At 48.8% G+C, this 23557-nt stretch overlaps 1 protein-coding gene across 1 annotated transcript in view; it reads right to left on the bottom strand.

The window, feature by feature from the left end:
* Positions 1-2412: 2412 nt before the first annotated feature.
* The window catches only part of LOC142250081 (atrial natriuretic peptide receptor 1-like), a 38513-nt gene continuing 17368 nt past the window's right edge, over positions 2413-23557 (bottom strand). The window contains exons 11-24 of the mRNA XM_075322144.1: positions 21378-21464; positions 20987-21127; positions 20748-20869; positions 20203-20335; positions 19919-19967; positions 18143-18244; positions 9489-9608; positions 8050-8143; positions 6912-6999; positions 6440-6579; positions 4725-4877; positions 4504-4602; positions 4298-4389; positions 2413-3922 (exon numbers count right to left, since the gene is read on the bottom strand). Coding sequence (XP_075178259.1) covers positions 3857-3922; positions 4298-4389; positions 4504-4602; positions 4725-4877; positions 6440-6579; positions 6912-6999; positions 8050-8143; positions 9489-9608; positions 18143-18244; positions 19919-19967; positions 20203-20335; positions 20748-20869; positions 20987-21127; positions 21378-21464 — 1486 coding nt within the window. The 3' untranslated portion in view covers positions 2413-3856. The remainder of the gene's footprint in view (positions 3923-4297; positions 4390-4503; positions 4603-4724; positions 4878-6439; positions 6580-6911; positions 7000-8049; positions 8144-9488; positions 9609-18142; positions 18245-19918; positions 19968-20202; positions 20336-20747; positions 20870-20986; positions 21128-21377; positions 21465-23557) is intronic.

Below are 23557 nucleotides of genomic sequence, written 5' to 3'. Positions count from 1 at the left end.
GCTCTGCATGCCACCACATTGGATTTGAAATGAAACCTCTACAACAGAATTCAAGTGCAGATTGTAACGTTTAATTTGAAGGTTTGAACAAAAATATCTGATAGAAATTGTAGGAATTGTACACATTTCTTTACAAACACTCCACATTTTAGGAGGTCAAAAGTAATTGGACAAATAAACCAAACCCAAACAAAATATTTTTATTTTCAATATTTTGTTGCGAATCCTTTGGAGGCAATCACTGCCTTAAGTCTGGAACCCATGGACATCACCAAACGCTGGGTTTCCTGCTTCTTAATGCTTTGCCAGGCCTTTACAGCCGCAGCCTTCAGGTCTTGCTTGTTTGTGGGTCTTTCCGTCTTAAGTCTGGATTTGAGCAAGTGAAATGCATGCTCAATTGGGTTAAGATCTGGTGATTGACTTGGCCATTGCAGAATGTTCCACTTTTTTGCACTCATGAACTCCTGGGTAGCTTTGGCTGTATGCTTGGGGTTATTGTCCATCTGTACTATGAAGCGCCGTCCGATCAACTTTGCGGCATTTGGCTGAATCTGGGCTGAAAGTATATCCCGGTACACTTCAGAATTCATCCAGCTACTCTTGTCTGCTGTTATGTCATCAATAAACACAAGTGACCCAGTGCCATTGAAAGCCATGCATGCCCATGCCATCACGTTGCCTCCACCATGTTTTACAGAGGATGTGGTGTGCCTTGGATCATGTGCCGTTCCCTTTCTTCTCCAAACTTTTTTCTTCCCATCATTCTGGTACAGGTTGATCTTTGTCTCATCTGTCCATACAATACTTTTCCAGAACTGAGCTGGCTTCATGAGGTGTTTTTCAGCAAATTTAACTCTGGCCTGTTTATTTTTGGAATTGATGAATGGTTTGCAACTAGATGTGAACCCTTTGTATTTACTTTCATGGAGTCTTCTCTTTACTGTTGACTTAGAGACAGATACACCTACTTCACTGAGAGTGTTCTGGACTTCAGTTGATGTTGTGAACGGGTTCTTCTTCACCAAAGAAAGTATGCGGCGATCATCCACCACTGTTGTCATCCGTGGACGCCCAGGCCTTTTTGAGTTCCCAAGCTCACCAGTCAATTCCTTTTTTCTCAGAATGTACCCGACTGTTGATTTTGCTACTCCAAGCATGTCTGCTATCTCTCTGATGGATTTTTTCTTTTTTTTCAGCCTCAGGATGTTCTGCTTCACCTCAATTGAGAGTTCCTTAGACCGCATGTTGTCTGGTCACAGCAGCAGCTTCCAAATGCAAAACCACACACCTGTAATCAACCCCAGACCTTTTAACTACTTCATTGATTACAGGTTAACGAGGGAGACGCCTTCAGAGTTAATTGCAGCCCTTAGAGTCCCTTGTCCAATTACTTTTGGTCCCTTGAAAAAGAGGAGGCTATGCATTACAGTGCTATGATTCCTAAACTCTTTCTCCGATTTGGATGTGAAAACTCTCATATTGCAGCTGGGAGTGTGCACTTTCAGCCCATATTATATATATAATTGTATTTCTGAACATGTTTTTGTAAACAGCTAAAATAACAAAACTTGTGTCACTGTCCAAATATTTCTGGCCCTGACTGTATAACCTAAAGCCAGTGCTATACTGGCGCTATCAGGCTGATTCTCTACATACCTCTAGTGGTCAGCTCGGATGTATAGGTTTTGAAATCCAAGAAAGTAAAGTTTATAAAATCATCAGCTTCTTGAGTGACAGCAGCTGAGGAACAGATAATATCTGGGGGGTATTCATAGTTATCCCCTCCCTCTGTTAGAATTAGCATAACTATTATACAATCAATTTAATTTTTGACTTGCAGGACCTATGGTGAGGTCATACCGATGTGACCAGAAGGGGCGGGTCCTCAGCCAACAAAGCTGATACCAGGAAGCAACATTTTTCTGTTGGCTAAGGCCCCGCCCCTTCTGGTCACATGGGTATGACCTCAGCACTGTGTTTTTTTTTCTTCAATTGGAAATGGCTGGAGGAAATGTTCATTTTTTGGGGGGAGATTTTCGATTCCTGAAGATGTTTTGTATTATTTCTTGCAGCGTTCTTTGGAGCCTTCTCGCTGGACAGTGCCTTATCTCTAGAGGTTTCCTGCAGGATCGGCCTCAGACATTTTGTTTTTCCTCAAGGAGTTTTTCAAAACTTCTTCAGGAAAAGAAAGAAATGGGAAAACGAGGTAAGAAGGATATTTTTTTTTTCCATTCCACATCACTCGCAGGTTCTTTAGCGGTTAGTCCCGCTATTAATGCTGATTAAAGTGTATAAGTCCAAAACTCAGGCACGAAAAGGACAGAAGTGCAGACGGATTCTCACAAGCATTTATTACACAGGGATCCGGTCACAATCCGGGGTCAGTGTCTCCTGCACTGAAATCACTGACATTTAATATAAAGCTGTGGATCCCTCTCGCTCCTCCGTTGCGATTCTCTCGGTGCCGCATTGCTCCTCTGCCTGCGCGCAGAGGCGCCATCACATGACCACCGTACTGATCGCTGCCATGATGCCACAAGGATGTGAATGGCCATCGTACTCAGGCAGGAGACCGAGGACACGGCCAGGACAAGAGGGAACCTCAGGGGCGTTGAAAAGCTTACTAGTTTTACAAAGAGGACACAGGAAACCCCAACAGTTTATAGAAGCAAAATCGCCGGATTTATGAACATTTTGACTCTGGGACACTTTTATTACAGAGTTTTCCGATTAAAAATTGCTAGTTCCAAAGTTCGATGTAAAAAATGACCTAATGCGCAATCACCCCGACAACTGGCCACTGCCGGGTGGGATTTCAGCTGATTACTGGGGATACCGGGTGTCAGACCCCCGCCCAGCTCTCACTGATTATTGAGGTTACTGGGTATCAGACCCCTGCCCATCTCTCATTGATTACTAGGGTTACCGTGTATCGTACGCTCACGCATCTCTCATTGATTACTGGGGATACCGGATGTCGGACCCTCGCCCATCTCTCAATGATTACTAGAATTACTAGGTGTCAGACCCCGACCCATCTCTCATTGATTACAAAGGCTACTGGGTGTTGGACCTTCGCCCATCTCTCATTGATTGCTAGGGTTACCGAACATCGGACCCTCGCCCTTCTCTCATTGATTACTAGGTTTACTGGGTGTTGGACCCTCGCCCATCTCTCATTGATAACTAGGGTTACCGAATGTCGGACCCTGGCCTATCTCTCATTCATTACTAGGGTTACCGAATGTCGGACCCTCGCCTATCTCTCATTGATTACTGGGGATACTGGGTGTCGGACCCTCGCCCATCTCTCAATTTTTACTAGAGTTATAGGGTTTTGGACTCTCACTCAGCTCTCACCGGGTGTCGGACCCTCGCCCATCTCTCTTAGATTACTAGGGTTACTGGGTGTCGGACTCCCGCCCATCTGTCATTGATTACTAGGGTTACTGGGTGTCGGACCCCCACCCATCTGTCACTCACATCCTATCTCACAGATTGATCGTCAGTTGTAAAGTCTCGGACAAGCCATCTAGCAAATGTGACCCCAGAATTGTAGCTCAGTTTAAGCAGAGTTTTGTCCCATTCTGATTAGTGATTCTTCCCATTTTCAGTTAATCCTATACACATCTAGTCCTGCTCTGCTGAGAATCCCGGGCTCCAGACTGATACATTGTAACAAACCCACAGCGAGGTCTGTGCAGCTGCTGTGGATAAGCTGAGCTCCGAGCATTGTCTGCACTGGATACACGTGTCTACTCCTCAGCAGAGCCGACATTGACCTGCACAGGGTTAATGCTTCTATAAAGTGTGATTTGAGTCCCATGTATGTCGTTATCGGACGGCTTTTCGTATGTTATATGTTCCAGCTTCCTGGCTTCTCTTTTCCCTCCAGCCACCAGGTCGTCATCTCTCCTTTTCCCTAGAAATGAATAGAAATACAATGATAAGATTTCTATGTATCACAGTCGGCCGTAAGAGCAGAGAGCGCAGACATAAAACAGACGCGTGTAACACATCTAGACATCTGCTTGCTGCCACTAGAGGGCGCTCTGGTCCTCTGTGTATACAGATTTAGCTCCCTCTAGTGGTGGCTGCAGACACGGATGGGACAGGTTTGTACTGTGTTGCTGGACACAGGGTACAGAACGCACTGCACTTCTTATCTACATCTCCGGATGCCACTATTCTTTAATCTTTAAGAAGATTTTACACGTGGTACGTCAGGCTGGAGTTTATTTTACTAACCTATTTAATTTCTGGGCCATACTGGTCCTTTACATAGTAATATTATTACCTTCACTTCCAGCGTGCCGCGGCAGGTCAGCGTGTAGCCACCGATTTTCTCCAGCAGATCCGCAGCACTGGAGCTGCACTGAATCTTTAAAGCTGATGAAAAAAAGAAAATTAAAAAAAAAATCAGTATTACCCACAAATGTATCACCTTCCCCCTATCTCTGCCCCCGTGTCAGCCATATTCAGTGGCCCCATATTCTGCTTTACCTTCACTGGTGGACTCCATCCTCGATGCCGTGTTCACAGTGTCTCCGAATAAACAGTAACGAGGCATTTTAGTCCCGACGACTCCGGCCACGACCGGACCTCAATACAGAGAATAGAAATAACCAGTAATTCCGCTTTTATACGTGGTGTGAGGTCTACATGGTGACATTATACACAGTCCGGTCGTGTCAGGCGGCTCAGAAGACAATGGTGTCACCTACCTGAATGGACTCCGGCTCGGATCTTCAGCTTTTTATCTGGAAGATGTGGGATCTTAAAGGAGTGGCAGACAGAAATGAGGTCTAGGGCCATGCTAGCAATCTCTGCCACATGGTTTATGCCATTTTCCTTTGGAACACCAGAGACCACCATATCTACGGGGCACAAGACTGGCATTAACAGGATCGGGATATTCTAGAAAATAGCAGAGGTCCAAAGCCCGGGGGCAACTGTTCACGTTAAACCTTACACTCCTGATTACGATGTGGGGTTCACCTAATGCATACTACTAGCTTCACACTATGGAGGACAGTGTTATAGGGGACATCGTCATCCTCACATCAAGCTCACTGGAGGAACATGGTGTTACAAGAATCGGTGCAGAAGTCTTTAAAAATCATACACTAAAGAACTGTTCTCAGAGGATACCAACTAAGCCTAGCAGCTTCACATGCAACCATGCCACAGAAAATAAAAAAATAAGTGCGAAGTCATCCAAATTCATACACCGGATTCCAGCGGCGCAAAGAACCTGCAACTTCACTTGTAAGCATGAATAAGGATCACGGTTTAACTAATGATGGGTGAGCGCGCACGGTACTCGATCAAGCATCAGTGTGCTCGGATACTCGTGGTGCTTGGCCGGGTATTGTGGGTGCTCGGGTGTGTCATTCACGAAACATCGAACATAAAGAGCCGGCACTCCAGCAAGAGCCACTTGCAGTCCATGGCTCTCACTGGGGGAAAAAAATAATGTTTTTGGATGTAGTGTGTCCTCTCTCTCCCAGAAATGCTATGTTTATAGCTGTATGTGGGTGAAGAGCTGGACTGCACGGCTCACCCATCATTAGTTTTAACAAATAAAACTATTTCTGCAATTATCTAGTATATAATGCATAACCGTGCTAGAGGGAACACCCACTATCCCCAGGGCCTGCAGCGTCACATGCAAGCCCGTCTGAGAAACAAAGAAGCAAGACAGCAATTGTCTAACAACAATGTTACAAGGGACCCCAACTGAGCCAGATACTGCAGCGTCACATGCACACATGCCAGAGAAACGATAAAACAAGCAATGCTGCAATCATACAATAGTGTTACTAGAAGACCTACTGAGCCCAGAGTCTGGCAGCTTCACATGTAAACACGACTGAAAAAAAACAAACCTTGAAATGAAAAGAAGCAATGCAGTAATTATACAGCACAGCACAATATAGTAGGGAGACCCCCTGAGCCCAGAGCCTGCAGCAATCATACACCACAGCTCAGTATTGCAGGAAGGCCCCCTGAGCCCAGAGCCTGCAGCAATCATACACCACAGCACAATATTGCAGGGAGATCCCCTGAGCCCAGAGCCTGCAGCAATCATACACCACAGCACAATATTGCAAGGAGACCCCCTGAGCCCAGAGCCAGCAGCAATCATACACCACAGCACAATATTGCAAGGAGACCCCCTGAGCCCAGAGCCAGCAGCAATCATACACCACAGCACAATATTGCAAGGAGACCCCCTGAGCCCAGAGCCTGCAGCAATCATACACCACAGCACAATATTGCAGGGAGACCCCCAGAGCCTGCAGCGTCACCTGTAGCAATCATACACCAGAGCGCAATATTGCAGAGAGACCCCCAGAGCAGCGTCACCTGCAGGAATCATCCAATAGCATAAAGCCGCGTGCTTGCTTCCATGCTAGTGTTATAATCTCATACTCACACGCATCTCCAATGGTTTCCACCTTGTAGACGTCATAATTGTCAATGATGTCATCAAACTTGGTGTACAACTTATTTAGGAAATTGACTACTTGGTGTGGAGTGCTTCCTCCAGATAGGGACGTGAAACCCACAATATCACTAAACCAGAGAGAAAGGTCATGATTACTACTCAGTAGATCACTATGAGGTGCTGGATCTCTCATAGTGATCATCACTCAGCTTTCCAAGGACCCAGAATGGCATACAGTGTCTGTGCACCACCTCATGTGATCACATCTGGTCCCATTTGTGAAGTATCCGGACTGTGACCCGATATCTGCCCAGATGCAGTCACTGCGCTCAATATTTAATCAGAAGGCGGCTCTCGTGGGAGCCAAATGCAGAAATGTGCGGCCACAGAGGGCGAGAATAGATAATTGATGCACTTACTGATGGGCTTATACACGACACACAAGATGCAGAAAACCTGCCTGAAATAGACGGTGGCGTTGGCGTAACTCTGAGCCTCACAGGTCAGGCCCTGGCGCAGATCATCAGCCACAGGTTTGGGAAGCATACCTGGAAACACGGATATTATAATGTAGGGTTAGAGCTGCACCTCCATACATGAAGAAGAATCGAGAAAAAACTGACGGTAATTCAGGAGGTGTCAGTATCCACTGCGGGCCTGGAATTGCATTCATGACGCAGGCGGCAGAGGATGAACAGAGCGTATGGGAGGTCAGATACAACAGACAAGGGAAACCATTTTCGCCAAAACTTATAGAAAAGTTGCTAATTTTTGCATGATGCATTGACCATAAATGTTGCAACTTTTTTTATCCTGATTCATTATTTGCATATTTTTATTTGCTTATGCACTTCCACCAAATTTACCAAAATTCGGTGCAAATATATCAGTTTGTTGTGCTCTTTTTTTTGCTATTTTTTTGAGTAAAATGTTGCCAATTAGTCTTTAACTGCTCAAAAAATATCAAAATAACTAAATTACATTTTGTTCTGCACGTGGATATTGGAAAAGATACAAATGATGAATTGGACAAAACCATCTCGAGGAAAATCCAGGAGCATCAGTGAAAGTGACGAGAAAGAACTGACTGAAATGGAGCAAAAAGACTAAGGAACTTGGTGCAAAAATATAATTGCCTAAAATCAAAACTTGCTACTAAAAACAGCGCAAAAAGGATGAAGAATTGGGGCCTGGATGTTTATATAACCAGTGGGCGCGGCCTAGCAGGTGCACTACACGTCTCCCCACTATGGGGGCAGAAATGTATCAAATCACTGACTCCAGAACAGTTTTTGACCCTCAGGAAAATTCAAAAAAATCTGCAAAATTCTCAGTGGCAAAAACTGCACCAAATCATGTGTGTTCTGTCGTGGATTTTATTGTAGCGATTTACACATTTTATTCTTTATTTTACCAGATGGTGAAGATGCATTTTCCGCTGTGGATTTCTGTGCAGAAAATCTGCGGATTATTACAAAACAATTGACCTGCGATGTGAATAACAAAAATCTGCAGCTTGTGAATTTGTGCCAAGTCTGCAGCGTTTGTGTAAGGTGCAGCATTGGTCTCGCTGGGATCCTCGGTGGTTTGCCACTTACTGTAAAGCAGACGGTCGGTCTTTTGCTTTTCTTGTAAGAGATCTTGAGTCCTCTCAGCTACGATGGCCTCCAGATGTTTACTGTACTTCTCCATCTACAAGAAAGGAATACAGAAGGAGCGTAATATCACTGGAAAACAGGATCTGCTTTTCTTCCCTCTGTAAACAGCGCCACTTCTGCTGATGGGCTGTGTCTGGTATTGCAGCTTAATTCCTTGTACTTTAATGAGCTGTAACATCAGACATGACTCATGTAGAAGAGCGACACTGTTTATGGAGGAAAGAGAAAAAAACAAATCCTGTTTTGTAACGTCCTGCAGGCTCTTTGATCAGACTTCACATTTTGCAATGACACAGGCTGTGGGAGTGGCCAGGGGAACAAGGCTTCATCAGAGGATGCCCGGCTGTTCATGGCCAGGGGAACAAGGCTTCAGCAGGGGATATCAGCTGTTCATGGCCAGGGTAACAAGGCTTCATCAGGGGATACCTGCTGTTTATGGCTATGGGAACAAGGCTTCACCAGGGGATACCAGCTGTTTATGGCCAGAAGAACAAGGCTTCATCCGGGGATATCAACTGTTCATGGCCATGGGAACAAGGCTTCACCAGGGAATAACAGCTGTTCATGGCCAGGGAAACAAGGCTTCTTCAGGGAATATCAGCTGTTCAGGGGGACAATGCTACACAAGTGGTATATAAGCTGTTCATATGTATATATGGAGGAGAAACAAACAAATCCTGTTTTGTAACGTTCTGCAGCCCTTTTAAGATCGGGCTTCACATTTTAGCATGGTACAGGCTGTAGGAGTGGCCAGGGGAACAAGGCTTCAGCAGGGGATATCAGCTGTTCATGGCCAGGGGAACAAGGCTTCATCAGGGGATGTCGGTTGTTCAGGGGAACAATTCTTCACAAGTGGTATATAAGCTGTTCATGGCCAGAAAAACAATGCTTCACCAGGGGATACCAACTGTTTATTGCCAGAGGAACAAGGCTTTACCAGGGGAAACTGTCTGGCTATGGCTAAGCTTCACCAGGGGTTATCAGATATTCATGAGGGGCAGTCTCTGTAATCTTAAAATGAACCTGTCAGCACATTTTTACATATGAAAGTAATGGATTAACTTTGTAGGCGCTTGTCTGTCTGCAAAAAAAATGACACCTTTTTGTAGAGATGAGCTGTGTAAATCTTGTAAAATCTGACAGCAGCCATATGCAGATCAGGTTGGAAGTGCACTGGGGGTGTGTCAGACTCAGGCCAGGTGCAGCGACACGCCCCAGTGCACTTTCTATCGCAGATTTCTCATGACACATGGGATCTCTACAAGAAAGGTGACATTTTAACAACTTTGGTTGTAAGCAACATCTGATAGACCAGAAATAATCATATAAACCGCAGCCACCGCCATTCAGTAATAAGACCTGGCAGATGTCACACGTACCAGGTTCATCATCATATCCACCGGGCTGACTCTGTTCGGATTCATCTTCTCGAGACTCTTCTTAATCTGCTCGAATGGTGGCCGCAGCATCGGATTGTGAGCCCAGCACTTCTGTATCAGCTGCAGAAAGCGAGAACGGAGATGAATGTCTGATATAGTCATAAATCACACGTATGGCCCGAGCGAGGGTCATTCCCATAGATACTGACGGTGACCATTGAGCTCCACCCTGGGGACCCCATGTGCTTCTGTCCAGGTGCTGTTATGTCCCTCCCATCCATTACCAGTGTATTCAGCATTGTACAAATTTGTCACCACAATCCACCTCACTTTTAATAAACTGTTTCCTTCTGGTCACAGTTTTGGGAAACTTATACCTGATTGTATTATGGCTTTTTGTCAGCATGAAACTGTTACAGGGTTTCCCCTATCAGACCACTGCCAGGAGGAGCTGAATGGCGCAGCACCGGCAGCCTGACGATTTAGCCTAAATCTTCTTCAGAGCCATCGACTAAGGGGTACTTTGCACGCTGCGACATCGCTAGCATCGTCTAGCGATGCCGAGCGCGGTAGCACCCGCCCCCGTCGCACATGCGATATCTTGTGATAGCTGCCGTAGCGAACATTATTGCTACGGCAGCTTCACACGCACTTACCTGCCCTGCGACGTCGCTCTGGCCGGCGACCCACCTCCTTCCTAAGGGGGCAGGTCATGGGGCGTGACAGCGAAGTCACACAGCAGGCGGCCAATAGAAGCGGAGGGGCGGAGATGAGCGGGACGTAAACATCCCGCCCACCTCCTTCCTTCCGCATAGCCGGTGGAGGCAGGTAAGTAGATGTTCCTCGCTCCTGCGGTGTCACACACAGCGATGTGTGCTGCCGCAGGAACAACATCGTATCTCCTATTGGTGCGACATTATGAAAATGACCGGCGCTACACAGATCACCGATTTTCGACGCTTTTGCGATCATTTATCGGCGCATCTAGGCTTTACACGTTGCGACGTCATTACCGGCGCCAGATGTGCGTCACTTTCGATTTGACCCCGACGATATCGCAGTAGCAATGTCGCAGCGTGCAAAGTACCCCTTACACTTGTGCTCAAAAATTTACATACATCGGCAGATTTTTTGCTTTCTTGGCCTTTTTTCAGAGAATAGGAATGATAATTTCCACTCCTGGTTAGTGGTTGGGTGAAGCCATTTATTGTCATCTGCTGTGTTTTCTCTTTATAAATCACAAAAAACATCCAAATGACCCTGATGAAAAGTTCACACCCAGTTCTTAATACCGTGTATTGCCCCCTCTAACATCAATGACAGTTTGAAGTCTTTTATGGTACTTGTGGATGAGGCTCTTTATTTTTTCAGATGGTAAAGCCGCCCATTCTTCTTGGACAGATGGTAAAGCTGCCCATTCTTCTTGGTGCCTCCAATTCCTGTTAATTCTTTGGTTTTCTTGCATGAGGTGTGAGGTCAGGAGGCTGAGATGGCCACTCCAGAACCTTCACTTTTTTCTGCTGTAGCCAATGACAGGTCAACTTGGCCTTGTGTTTTGGATTGTTGTCATGTATGAAAGTCCAAGTACATCCCATGCGCAGCTTTCGGGCTGATGAATGTAAATTTGCCTCCAGTATTTGCTGATAACGTGCTGCATTCATCTGTCCTTCAACTTTGACCAAGTTTCCTGTGCTTTTGTAGCTCACATATTCCCTCATCATCAGCGATCCACCTCCGTGCTTTACAGTAGGAATGGTATTGCTTTCATCATAGGCCTTGTTGACATCTCTCTAAATGTAATGTTTATAGTTGTGACCAAAAAGTTTGATTTTGGTCTCATCACTCCAAATTACCTTGTTCCAGAAGTTTGGAGGCTTGTCTCTCTGCTGTTTGGCATATTGTAGGCGAGATACTTTGTGGCATTTGCGCAGTAATGGCTTTCTTCTGGCGACTCGACCATGCAGCCATTTTTCTTCAAGTACCTCCTTATTGTGCATGTTGAAACATCCACACCGCTAGTTTTCAGTGAGTCCTCTATTTTAGCTGATGTTATTTTGGGGTTTTTCTTTGCAACCTGAACAATTTTCCTGGCAGTTGTGGCCGACATTTTTGTTGGTCTACCTGATTGTGGTTTGGTTTTTACAGAGGCCCTGATTTTCAATTTGTTAATCACAGTTTGAACACTGCTGACTGGCATTATCAATTCCTTGGATATGGTTTTGTGTATCCCTTTCCTGTTTTATACAGTTCAACTATCTTTTCCCATAGATTAGTTGACAATTCTTTTGCTTTGCAAATGTCAGTGGCTAGATGAAAGATGCAAGAGTCTGTCTGGATCCTAGAAACTCACTCAGCTTTTATGCACACACTGATTACAAGCAAATAGGTCACAGGTGAGGATGTTGCCTTTATTAGCCATTTAAACCCATTTGTGTCAACTTCTGTGCATGCTATCAGGCCAAAATCACCAGGGTGTGTGAACTTTTGATCAGGGTCATTTGAATGTTTTTGGTTGTCATTATGATTTTAAAAGAGAAAACACAATAAATTGCTTCACCCAACCACTAACCATAAGTAGAAAAAAAGATTGTGTGTTATCATTCATTTTCTCTGAAAAAAGGCCAAGAAAGCAAAAAAATCTGGCGAGGTGTGTAAACTTTTGAGCACAACTGTACATCAGGGCACTGTCTCTATCTGGTGGTCTCAGGGAGAGGGAGGGTCTCAGACCATATTCCGTTATGGCAATTGGTGGCTCCCAGCAGTAGATCTATTTATCACACAGTGGACTAATAATTTATGGAGACCGGAAACTCCTTTATTCTCTTCTTGAAGAAACTCTCCGTAGAGCTGTTATTGCTGAGGCGTACCCGGGTGTTACAGGGAGGGGGTCTCTACAGCCCCTAATTACAGGATTGTAGAGTCTCCACGTCCTGCAGTACAGCTCAGTGCACACAGCCCCACATTATGGGATTGTAGGGACCCCACGTCCTGCAGTACAGCTCAGTGCACACAGCCCCACATTATGGGATTGTAGGGACCCCACGTCCTGCAGTACAGCTCAGTGCACACAGCCCCACATTATGGTATTGTAGGGACCCCACGTCCTGCCGTACAGCTCAGTGCACACAGCCCCACATTATGGGATTGTAGGGACCCCACGTCCTGCAGTACAGCTCAGTGCACACAGCCCCACATTATGGTATTGTAGGGACCCCACGTCCTGCCGTACAGCTCAGTGCACACAGCCCCACATTATGGGATTGTAGGGACCCCACGTCCTGCCGTACAGCTCAGTGCACACAGCCCCACATTATGGTATTGTAGGGACCCCACGTCCTGCTGTACAGCTCAGTGCACACAGCCCCACATTATGGGATTGTAGGGACCCCACGTCCTGCAGTACAGCTCAGTGCACACAGCCCCACATTATGGGATTGTAGGGACCCCACGTCCTGCCGTACAGCTCAGTGCACACAGCCCCACATTATGGGATTGTAGGGACCCCACGTCCTGCCGTACAGCTCAGTGCACACAGCCCCACATTATGGGATTGTAGGGACCCCACGTCCTGCAGTACAGCTCAGTGCACACAGCCCCACATTATGGGATTGTAGGGACCCCACGTCCTGCAGTACAGCTCAGTGCACACAGCCCCACATTATGGTATTGTAGTGACCCCACGTCCTGCCGTACAGCTCAGTGCACACAGGCCCACATTATGGGATTGTAGGGACCCCACGTCCTGCCGTACAGCTCAGTGCACACAGGCCCACATTATGGGATTGTAGGGACCCCACGTCCTGCCGTACAACTCAGTGCACACAGCCCCACATTATGGGATTGTAGGGACCCCACGTCCTGCCGTACAGCTCAGTGCACACAGCCCCACATTATGGGATTGTAGGGACCCCACGTCCTGCCGTACAACTCAGTGCACACAGCCCCACATTATGGGATTGTAGGGACCCCACGTCCTGCCGTACAGCTCAGTGCACACGGCCCTATATTATGCATTGGGCTTGGTTCACACAATGCATTTTTTGGTGCTTAATCTTGGAACAGAATTGGGTCCCAAAAGAAATCTTTAGCTTCTACTTTCTTCCATTCTTGAGGATACCAGAATCCCAGGCCTGTGCTAGATCTGTGCTGTGCGTCCATCCAGGGTATTCAGTGTTCTGCTCTCGCCGCCTTTTTGTGAATTCCTTAGATCTTATACTTGTATTTTCTGGATTACACAGCCCTGTGCAGCGGATCTCTGCGCTGCTGATCTGTGTAGACTCTACTCCATCTATGGATTACATGACCCTGTGCAGCGGATCTCTGCGCTGCTGATCTGTGTAGACTCGGCTCCATCTATGGATTACATGACCCTGTGCAGCGGATCTCTGCGCTGCTGATCTGTGTAGACTCGGCTCCATCTATGGATTACATGACCCTGTGCAGCGGATCTCTGCGCTGCTGATCTGTGTAGACTCTACTCCATCTATGGATTACATGACCCTGTGCAGCGGATCTCTGCGCTGCTGATCTGTGTAGACTCGGCTCCATCTATGGATTATACGACCCTGTGCAGCGGATCTCTGCGCTGCTGATCTGTGTAGACTCTGCTCCATCTCTGGATTACACAGCCCTATGCAGCGGATCTCTGCGCTGCTCCTCTGTGAAGACTCTGCTCCATCTCTGCCGTGATCGCATTTCTCATGTGATGTCGGCACTTCTCACGACAGCTCTAGTAAACACAGCTTCAGTGACTCAGCCCCGAGCGATGACTTCAGGGCAATGATTGTGCCTGAAGCTGCTGGACATAAACATCACATGCGAGGACATCTGTACGAGGAGACACCGCCAAAAACAGTGACATGAAGAGGATCCGGGAAAACCGGAGTGAAAAAGGGCCCCAAAATGGAATCAGCACCCAGGACAGGACCATCTGATGCTTGGTGGCCCCGTCACACTGTTCATGGCCGGCTCTCCACCCTTCATTGTCAGTAATGCTGGAGAGGGACCAACATGATGGGACGAGCAGAAGTATGGTGGGTATGCCACGTCTCCATTATTGGGCACAGTGGTACTAACAGGTGAAGGGAGCACCACCCTGAGGACTCGGGCTCCCGAGGACTTCACCCGGTATCTCATACTTAAGGGTCAAACCAATCTAGTTTATGGGTTGTGTGGTGTGTTTTGCGCCCTATAGCGCTGTTATTTGGGCACTGTATGGTGGTACCGCACATGGCCCTACCCAGCCTGAGCCCAGCCTTGCCAACGCCTATGGCAGCACAGGATGGGGCTGTTCCTTCACTTAGGATAAGTCATCGGGGTAATATTGGTTTGATCGGCTTCAGGGGCCACGGCGCGGCCACGATATCTTTCCCCTTCATCATTTTCCAGTTCCTTACATTTTGTGGTGTCTTTCAGGTGAACGTCTGAGATATTAGGTGCTACCACATGTATGAGCCCCCTACAGCCGCTACCAAATGTATGTATGAGCCCCCTGCAGCTGCTACTAAATATATGTATGAGCCCCCTGCAGCCACTACCACATGTATGAGCTCCCTGCAGCCGATATCACATGTATAAGCCCCCTGCAGCCGCCAGAAAATGTATGTATGAGCCTCCTGCAGCCGCTACCACGTGTATGTATGTATGAGGCCCCTACAGCCGCTACCACATGTATGAGTCCCCTGCAGCCAATATCACATGTATGTATGTATGTGTGACGCCCTGGAACCCAGGGGTCACAGGTAACACCAAGATCATACCTTACACACACCCCCATCCCCTGTGAGGACACAACCGTCACCCGAAAGGGAAACCTGATGCCTCCCTCAGGGCAGGTAGAGCACACCAGGTGGGCGGAGCCAGGCGGAAAGGCACGCTCACCGAGGAGACTACTGTCCTGAGGCAGGAAGTTCAGACAGAGTTCAGGGACAGTGGAAGTGGCAGGAGGTGCAAGAGCTGAGCTAACACGTCAGGCAGGCAGACGGTGGTGGCCGTCTGCAGTCGGACCGGTACACAACCAGCGGAACTGTAGGGACCGGCTGAGGGTTGGAGCCCGCCGGACCTGAACCGGGGAGTCAACCGTTTACCGGAGGACCAGAAACCGGGTACTCAGACCCCGTCCTAGCGTAGAAGCCACTAGGTTAGGCAAATTGACTGATTGCTGGCTGGACCTCACGGGTTCATCCACACCCAAGTCCCGACAGAAGGCAAAAGCCCACCGTTACCGAGTGAGTGCCACCGCCAAGGGCCAAACACCCGACGGGCCATTGCCTGCAGGCACAGAGGGCTCCTCCGGCAGCCAAAACGCCGAGGAGCGGGCTACCACTGCCCAGGCAGGGGAGCCGAACATACAACAGAGGTGCAAGGGAAAAGGGGCCACCACCAACCCCACAGGGGACATCGGCAGCTGGCTGCGGGACACGACCATCGCCGAACTTTGGTTTACTACTGACTCCGTGTGTGGTTAATCGTGAGTACCACAGTGCCACCCGGGCACAGCACCGCAGCGCGGCCCCTTGCACCGCGACCCTCCCAGCATAGCCGGTCCCCCACCATCGGGCCCCGGGACCACCGCCCCCGCCCACGGAGGGGCTAACACCAAGGCTGCGCCACAACACCGTCCCCCGGGAGCCCCACCATCATCCGCAGTGGTGGTGCACCATCTCACCACAAACCGAGGGTGGCGTCACGACTCACCCAGCAACCTCGCGGCCTTCCCGGCTGCGCACCCCCCACCCGACACCGCCAGCCCGGTTAACAGAGCGACGTGGCCCCCGGTCCGGAGGCGCTCGAGCCACCGACCACCCGAGCCCGGACCCCGAGCGGCTCGGCCCGAAGCAGCGGAGCAGCCGAGCCCCTCTCAGGGCGGTATGTATGTATGTATGTATGAGCCCCCTGCAGCCACTACCACATATATGTATGAGCCCCCTGCAGCTGCTACCACATGCATGTATGAGCCCCCTGCAGCCGCTACCACATGTATGTATGAGCCCCCTGCAGCCGCCACATCATGTATGTGTGCCGCCCCCACGCCCGCAGCAGCCTGGCTGCTCGGATCCGGACCCGCTGTGTGGCTCGAGGGATCCTCCGGACCCGGGGGTCACGCGGAAACGCCAAATGAAAAGGAGGACTTAGTTGTACAGCCTTGGCCGTATTCAGTTTGTGACGCCACCCACGGTGTGTGGTGAAGTGGGACACCACCGCTGCTGTTGTGGGATACCCGGAAGAGATGTAATGGCAGCCGGATGTTATCCCCTCTGTGGGTAGGGATGGTTGCCTCGGGGCCCAGTGTCTCTGTGCAGGATATGGTGATGGCAGGGGCTTGTGTGCCCTGACGTACCAGGGGATGTTTGGTTACTCACAATTAAATGAATCACACAAGTCTTTTGGTAAACCAAGGTGCCGGTGGCCGGCCACCGCGGCCGGTTGTACTCTGGTCCCTCACCCGGGCTGGTGGTCGCCGTCTTTTCCTCTGCACTAGTTTTGGTTGTGTGTTTAGACTTCCCGGTATGGAACACGGGAGTCCGCTCCCGGCTTTTTGTGTACCTGAGGAGCCGTGCCCGCTGACGCTGACCCGTGGGATCTATGGGCCCTGGCGGTTGCCCTATCCTTCTCTGTGGGTGGTTGTCTGCTTTTGTGACTTTGGTTGGGACATGACCTATAATCCTGCCCGCAATCGGTTGATTAGCTAGGCCGTTGGTTCCGGTCCTGGCTTCAGGGTCCGAGTACCCCCTCTGTGCACAGTTTCCGGTCGGGTCTCCAGTGTCGGTACCAGCGGGCTCCAACCCTGCCCCGATCCTCCTCGGATCTGCCGAGCCGTCTTCCCGTCTCCTGCTGACGGTGACCACCGTCTGCCACCTAGCCAAGGTGCAAGGGCTCCGACCCTGGCACCGTTCAACTTGAACTTCTCCGCTGGAGCTACACCTAGCCCCAGCCTCCACTCCTCTCAACTTGAACTCCAACTTAATCTGAAGCTTAACTGAACTGACTGTTTTCTTGCCCCGGCCTGTCTAGACCCCTAGGTGGGCGTTTCCTAACCGTCTGGTCCCGCCCACTGGTGTGCTTGTCTTGTCCTGAGGGGGGGTGACTAGGGTTTCAGGTCGGCTGTATGTGACCCTGTGAGGGATGATGTTATGCGGGGGCTATTGTGTGACTACCTGGTTTTGCCAGGGCGTCACATATGAGCCCCCTGCATCCACCACATCATGTATGTATGAGCCCCCGGCAACCCCTCCTATCCGTCCATCTTTGGAGTGCCAATTTTCATAACCTATACCAAACATCAAAGTCTTGGTCAACCCCATTATATCTATTATCCCTTTTGGCTGATGGTTACTTGCTGGTATTTCCTTTCCAGCTGCAGTGTAAAGCATGGAGGATGCATAGAGCAACATCTTGAGCATTTGATGAAATTTGATTAAGCTTAGCTTATTAACATATAAAGTACCGCTGTTTTTTGCACACAGCTCCAATGCAAACCTATGTGTCTCTTTTTTTTACAGACGAGCCCTGTGTGTAATCTGATGCAGCCGCCAAAACCAACCCCTACATTAAACTGAACATGAAAGAATTAGGAGACCGCAGACCTCCCCTCCCCATGTCACCCCACCCACGCAGCCACAGAAAGGCCCCCGATACATCCGGGGGGCACTGACCTCAGAGTAATCCGCCTGGTTGGGGCAGTCGTGGTCACTTTTCCCCGCACTGAGATCCGGTATCTCCGGACGCCATGTCACATCTTTCAGGTAAGCGTCACCCTGGAAAGTAACAAGAAGTGTTGGCGACGCTGGATCCTACAGATGAGAACCATTTACGTCTTATACCTCTGATGCGGGGGAAATGATTGGGGTTATAGGCCCCGATAACTGATTCATATGCTGAATACAATGACCTGGGATTAAGCAATGGGTCTGTTATTCTTTTCCAGAAACAGCGCCACTCTTGTCTACAGGCTGCGTTTAGTATTGCAGCTGGAAATGGGGCCAAACTGCAGCACTCGAGGAAAAGAAAAAGCAAAAACATCCCCCGACTCGACTTTGACAATTCCGTTATGTCAAGATGTAATGTCCAACGAAATTAATTTAATGTTTCTGGGGGTTGGCAGCAGATGGGAGCGGTGTGTGATAAGGCTCCGTTCACACGGCCCCTCGTAACTGGTCCACTACAGGTGCGTAAGAGAACAGAGACCAAACTGGAAGCAGATGCCTCCATCACACAGACCTGATCACTTTGCCTTCATTGTTCTGTTTGTCCCAGATGCTTTTTTATCAGCGGCGTCTCCGTCCCATCGAGTGTCCCCGGCTAAAAACGGATACGGTAACTGGAAGACGTAACGCATCGCCATCCTTCTCATCCATGTCCCAGGCTAAAAACTGATCCGGTAACTAGAAGAGATGACGCACGGCCATCCTCTATCATCCGTTATCCGGGCTAAAAACGGATCCGGTAACTGGAAGATTTAACGCACCGCCATCCTCTGTCATCTATGTCCCGGGCTAAAAACGGATTCAGTAAATGGAAGGCATGACGCACAGCCATCCTCTGTAATCCGTGTCCCGGGTTAAAAACGGATTCAATAAATGGAAGACATGACGCACAGCCATCCTTTGTCATCCGTGTACCGGGCTAAAAATGGATCCGGTAACTGGAAGATTTAACGCACCGCCATCCTCTGTAATCCGTGTCCCGGGCTAAAAACGGATCCGGTAAATGGAAAATGTGACGCACAGCCATCCTCTGTCACCTGTGGCCACTAAAAAGGAGCAGGACCCCAGTATAAGTCCAAGGGGCTGGGATGCGCACTTCATTGATTGATAGGGAGTGTCAGACCCCAACTGATAGATCACCTGATCTGTTAAAGATTTCAGGAATAATCATTTATGCTGTACATTGGGAAAGATTAGACCTTAGGTGTAATGTGCCTTTAAAGGGATTCTGTAATCAGGTTTCTGCAATGTAATCAAACACATCATGCTGCAAGAATTACAACAGAAAATTCAGCCCTGCATTTAAGTCTTTTTTTGCTTACCTGCAATGTTAGTTTAAGCCTCTTATCTTTATCATTAGTGGATCTCAGCAGACTGTGAGCTGCGGTGTGTGTAGGGACAGCTCTGCTACATGCAAAATCTCAAACTTTTCACCGTCAGAACAGCTGCAGCCACTAATGTAAGTGATACATCGTTGAACTTAGGGTCTCTGTATCTACAGTATGCTGCTTTCTGATGAGGTAGCAAAAACCTGCTGACAGATTCCCTTTAAGATGCAGAAAACATTTCATGATATTGGGGTAGACATCACCTTACTATTCCTGACAGTCTCAGAGCTCTGCTACATCAGTACATGCACCCACAGCGGGGAAATACGGCGGCGCCATCTACGTCATTATAATCATCTCTCTCAAACGTGTCCGGTCTAAAAACCATAACACTCACCGGGAAGATATCACAGCGGCCGGCGATCTCCACCAACACCAAAGAGTAACTGAGAAGAGAACAGCGAAAGAAATGACCATGGGATGGAATAAGAATATAGCGACGTCTCCGGTGTGATATAATACTGCAATATGACGTCTCCGGTGTGATATAACACTGTAATATGATGTCTCTGGTGTGATATAACACTGTAATATGACGTCTCCGGTGTGATATAATACTGCAATATGACGTCTCCGGTGTGATATAATAGTGTAATGTGATGCCTTCGATAGGCATCTCACCTGTATACGTCGGCGGCGGGGGTCGGCAGGCCGCTCTGGCTCTGGATCACCTCGGGGGCACAGTAGATGTGTGGGGGCTTCTTCTCTATCAGTTCTTTATACTCATCCCGTCTGTAAACCATCAGACCGTAATCTGCATATCACAATTTCACCATCAGTGCCCTCCTTGCGGCAGATATTGCCAGGGCCTTATATATATATATATATATATATATATATATATATATGATGCCCTCCCTGTGCAGATATTACGGGGGTCATTCATATATGTATGATGTCCTCCCTGTGGCAGATATCGCTGGGGTCTTATATATATGATGCCCTCCCTGCGGCAAATATCGCCAGTGTCTTATATATGAGACATAGACGATCCTGTAGCTCAGCTTTATTTACCATAGAGCTGTAATACCAGACACAACCTGTGGACAGTGGTGGCGCTGTTTCTGTAACGAAGCCGCCGTATTTCTCTTATCACATCTTTTTAACCCCTCTCCTAATCAGCATTTTCTGCAGCTTTGGAGCCCAGTTTCGTCCGTATCTTTTACCTGAGATCTTGCAAACCCATCGATCGTCTATGACGCAGTTCCGTGACGTCAGTCGCCCGTGGTACATTTTATGGTGGTGCAGATACGCCATTCCACGCGCTATGTCCGTGGCAAAGGAAAGTCTGCAGATGGCGGGAAAGCTGAGTTACAGAGTGACGCCGCCGGCGCTGATATTATAGGATTTCTTTTCGGGGCTGCTGGTCCATTATCCTTCATGTCGAGGACCGGACGTCACCCACCTGAACCCCCAGTTGAGAGGGACGTCGTCGTTCAGAAGGACATCGGCCAGACTGCCCTTCGGACAATGTTCTGTGATGATGAAGATGTTTCTGTCCACCGATCCCCCGATGAACTTGCACATATTCTGGTGATCCAGCTTCCTACAGATACAATCACATGACCTGACAACTAATATCCCCCATTCCCGGTCCGTCCCTGGTGGTCACACTCCGCTGTCCTCTGTGGCTCACTTGTCTGCTTTACTGTGCAGACTGTGACACAGCAGAGTCATCTCATTATTATTAAAGGGCAGGGATGTCGGGATGATGGACCACATACGTTGGGAGAAATGAAAAAGAAGAAAATATTCATCACACGTAATCCCCCGTGATCCCGCGGGGCAGCACGTACCGCACCAGCTGCACCTCCTTCCTCACGGTTTTCGTGATGGTGAAGTTTTTCTTATAGATTCTCTTGACAGAAACAATCCGTCCATCGCTGGAAGAAAAGAAAGTTCTGGTATTACAGAAACAGCCAGCAGCTTTAGATCCGTTTAGCGGCTTTTCCCCATGAAGACAATATGGCCGCCCGGGGTCACAGTGGGACAAAGTGCTTACATTTTTTGCGCATAAACTATTTGTGCCATTTTTGTGCCCAATAAAAGAGATCAATGACTTGCACCAGTTTACTGGTGCTATAGAGCCGCATATGTACCCCCCCGTGCGAGCAGCTGGGTTGCTGCCACCGCTCGGATCCGGATCTGCGGTGGCTCTAGGGGTCTCCGGACCCGGGGGTTGCATGGTCACTCGATTAAAAGAAGAGGGAGATATGTACAGGGGGATTTTGGAAAGTTTGTGACGCCACCCACGGTGCGTGGTACTGTGAGAGACCACCGCTGCCGTTGGGGAGCCCGGTGACGATGGTGCGGCAGCCTGCTGTTTAACTCCTCCGTGGGTAGGGGGTTTGTGTCCCGGGGCCCGTAGATGATGGATGGTGTTTGGGTGCCGTTGGGGGATAGGTGCAGGGGTTTCCAATATACTCACTCAGTCCCAGAATAACCACACCGGCAGCTTGTAAACCAAAGTTCTGCACACCACTGTAGTCTGCGGGGAGCACGCCTGGATCCGTGCCCCTGGTGTTGTTGTTGGTCTATGGCTCTATCCCTGGCACCTTTAGTCTCTATTGGACCCGTTGGTATGAAACTCTCCAGGTCCCGCTCACTTGTATGGCTAACGGAGTGAGCTTGCTCTTAGGGTTCACGCGTAGGATTTCTTTGGACTGTAGTTGGAAAGTCCTATCCCATCGATGCGCTATTACCCCGATATTAGATTTGGATTTTCGGGTTGGGGATGACACTTGAAGTCTTCACCCCCGTCGGGTAAATTACCGGAACGCGTGAAGCTACTTTCCGGCATGGGGTCCACGTACCCCGTCGTGCCCTGGCTCCTGCCCGGTGATAGCTCAAGGCCGCCGGCTTCCCTCCTTAGCAGTCCGTGCACCTTGACACTGTCCCCTGCGACCGGGGTTCCAGCTCCTACCAGGCCCAGACCAACATCTGACACCTAGTATACAGGAGCTCTCCTCCGTGGCGTCTCCTCACGAGAACCACTTCACCTTCTCTCTCCTTCACTCTCAACTCTCGACTCTCAACTGTCACTTTCCTCACTTTCCCCTCACCAACCCCCATTGTGGGCGGCCCTATTCCCTTCAGGCCCCCCAATGGTGAGTCTGGTAGGTTCAAGTGGGAACTGTTCCTAGGATTTTGATTGGACAAACTGTTAACAGCACCAAAGGACTGGGATCCATTAACCAAGGAGGGTGGATACTGTGCAGAAGGGCAGATTGCACAATACCCTGTGACGACCTGATAGGCCAGGGTGTCACACATACATGGCACATGACTGATTTACACAAAAGTGAACAGAGCGTGGCGGCAGGGACGGAGCGTGGCGGCAGGGACGGAGCGTGGCGGCAGGGACGGAGCACCCCCGGCCTGAGGAGCTCACAACTTACTGGGGGAGGGTTGACTTCTGGATGCGTCACTTTTGCCTCATAATTTCTCGCACTTTATTCCTGTGTCTTGAGATAAAAATTGGTTTAAAGGGGTTGTCCAAGCTTAGTGGAGATCCGACACCCGACCCATCTCCCCACTGACCAGCTGTTATCAGGAGCCAATCTGTGGTTCTGGGAGCTGATAACAGCTGGTCAGTGGGGGTGACAGGCTTCGGATCTCCACTCATCTGATATTAGACCCGTAAATATCAGAAGCCCAGAAAACCCCTTTTAGTAAATCTCACACAACCCCTACTGAGCTCAATGGCAGCTGTAGAGGTCGGCATAGTGAGCGCCCTCTAGTGACAGGACCAGAATTTGCTCACTTACCGCTATCACTTTATAGACTGAAGCGGGTGATTTCAAATCTGTGCAGGGTGGGGGGATTTATTAAAAGATATGGCCTATATTTTTTATTAAACGCATTTCAGGCTAAAAATAATTTTACATAATAGTTTACATTAAAAATGTTGCACAGTTTGGCTTTTGCAGCAACTTTTGTTCCCCTGCTTCCTGTAGACTGAATTAACCGAAAATCC

This window comes from Anomaloglossus baeobatrachus, chromosome 8 (assembly GCF_048569485.1).
Source record: "Anomaloglossus baeobatrachus isolate aAnoBae1 chromosome 8, aAnoBae1.hap1, whole genome shotgun sequence".
NCBI lineage: Eukaryota > Metazoa > Chordata > Amphibia > Anura > Aromobatidae > Anomaloglossus > Anomaloglossus baeobatrachus.
Note: the sequence above shows the minus strand (reverse complement) of the source record. Positions and strands in the feature narration are given on the sequence as shown.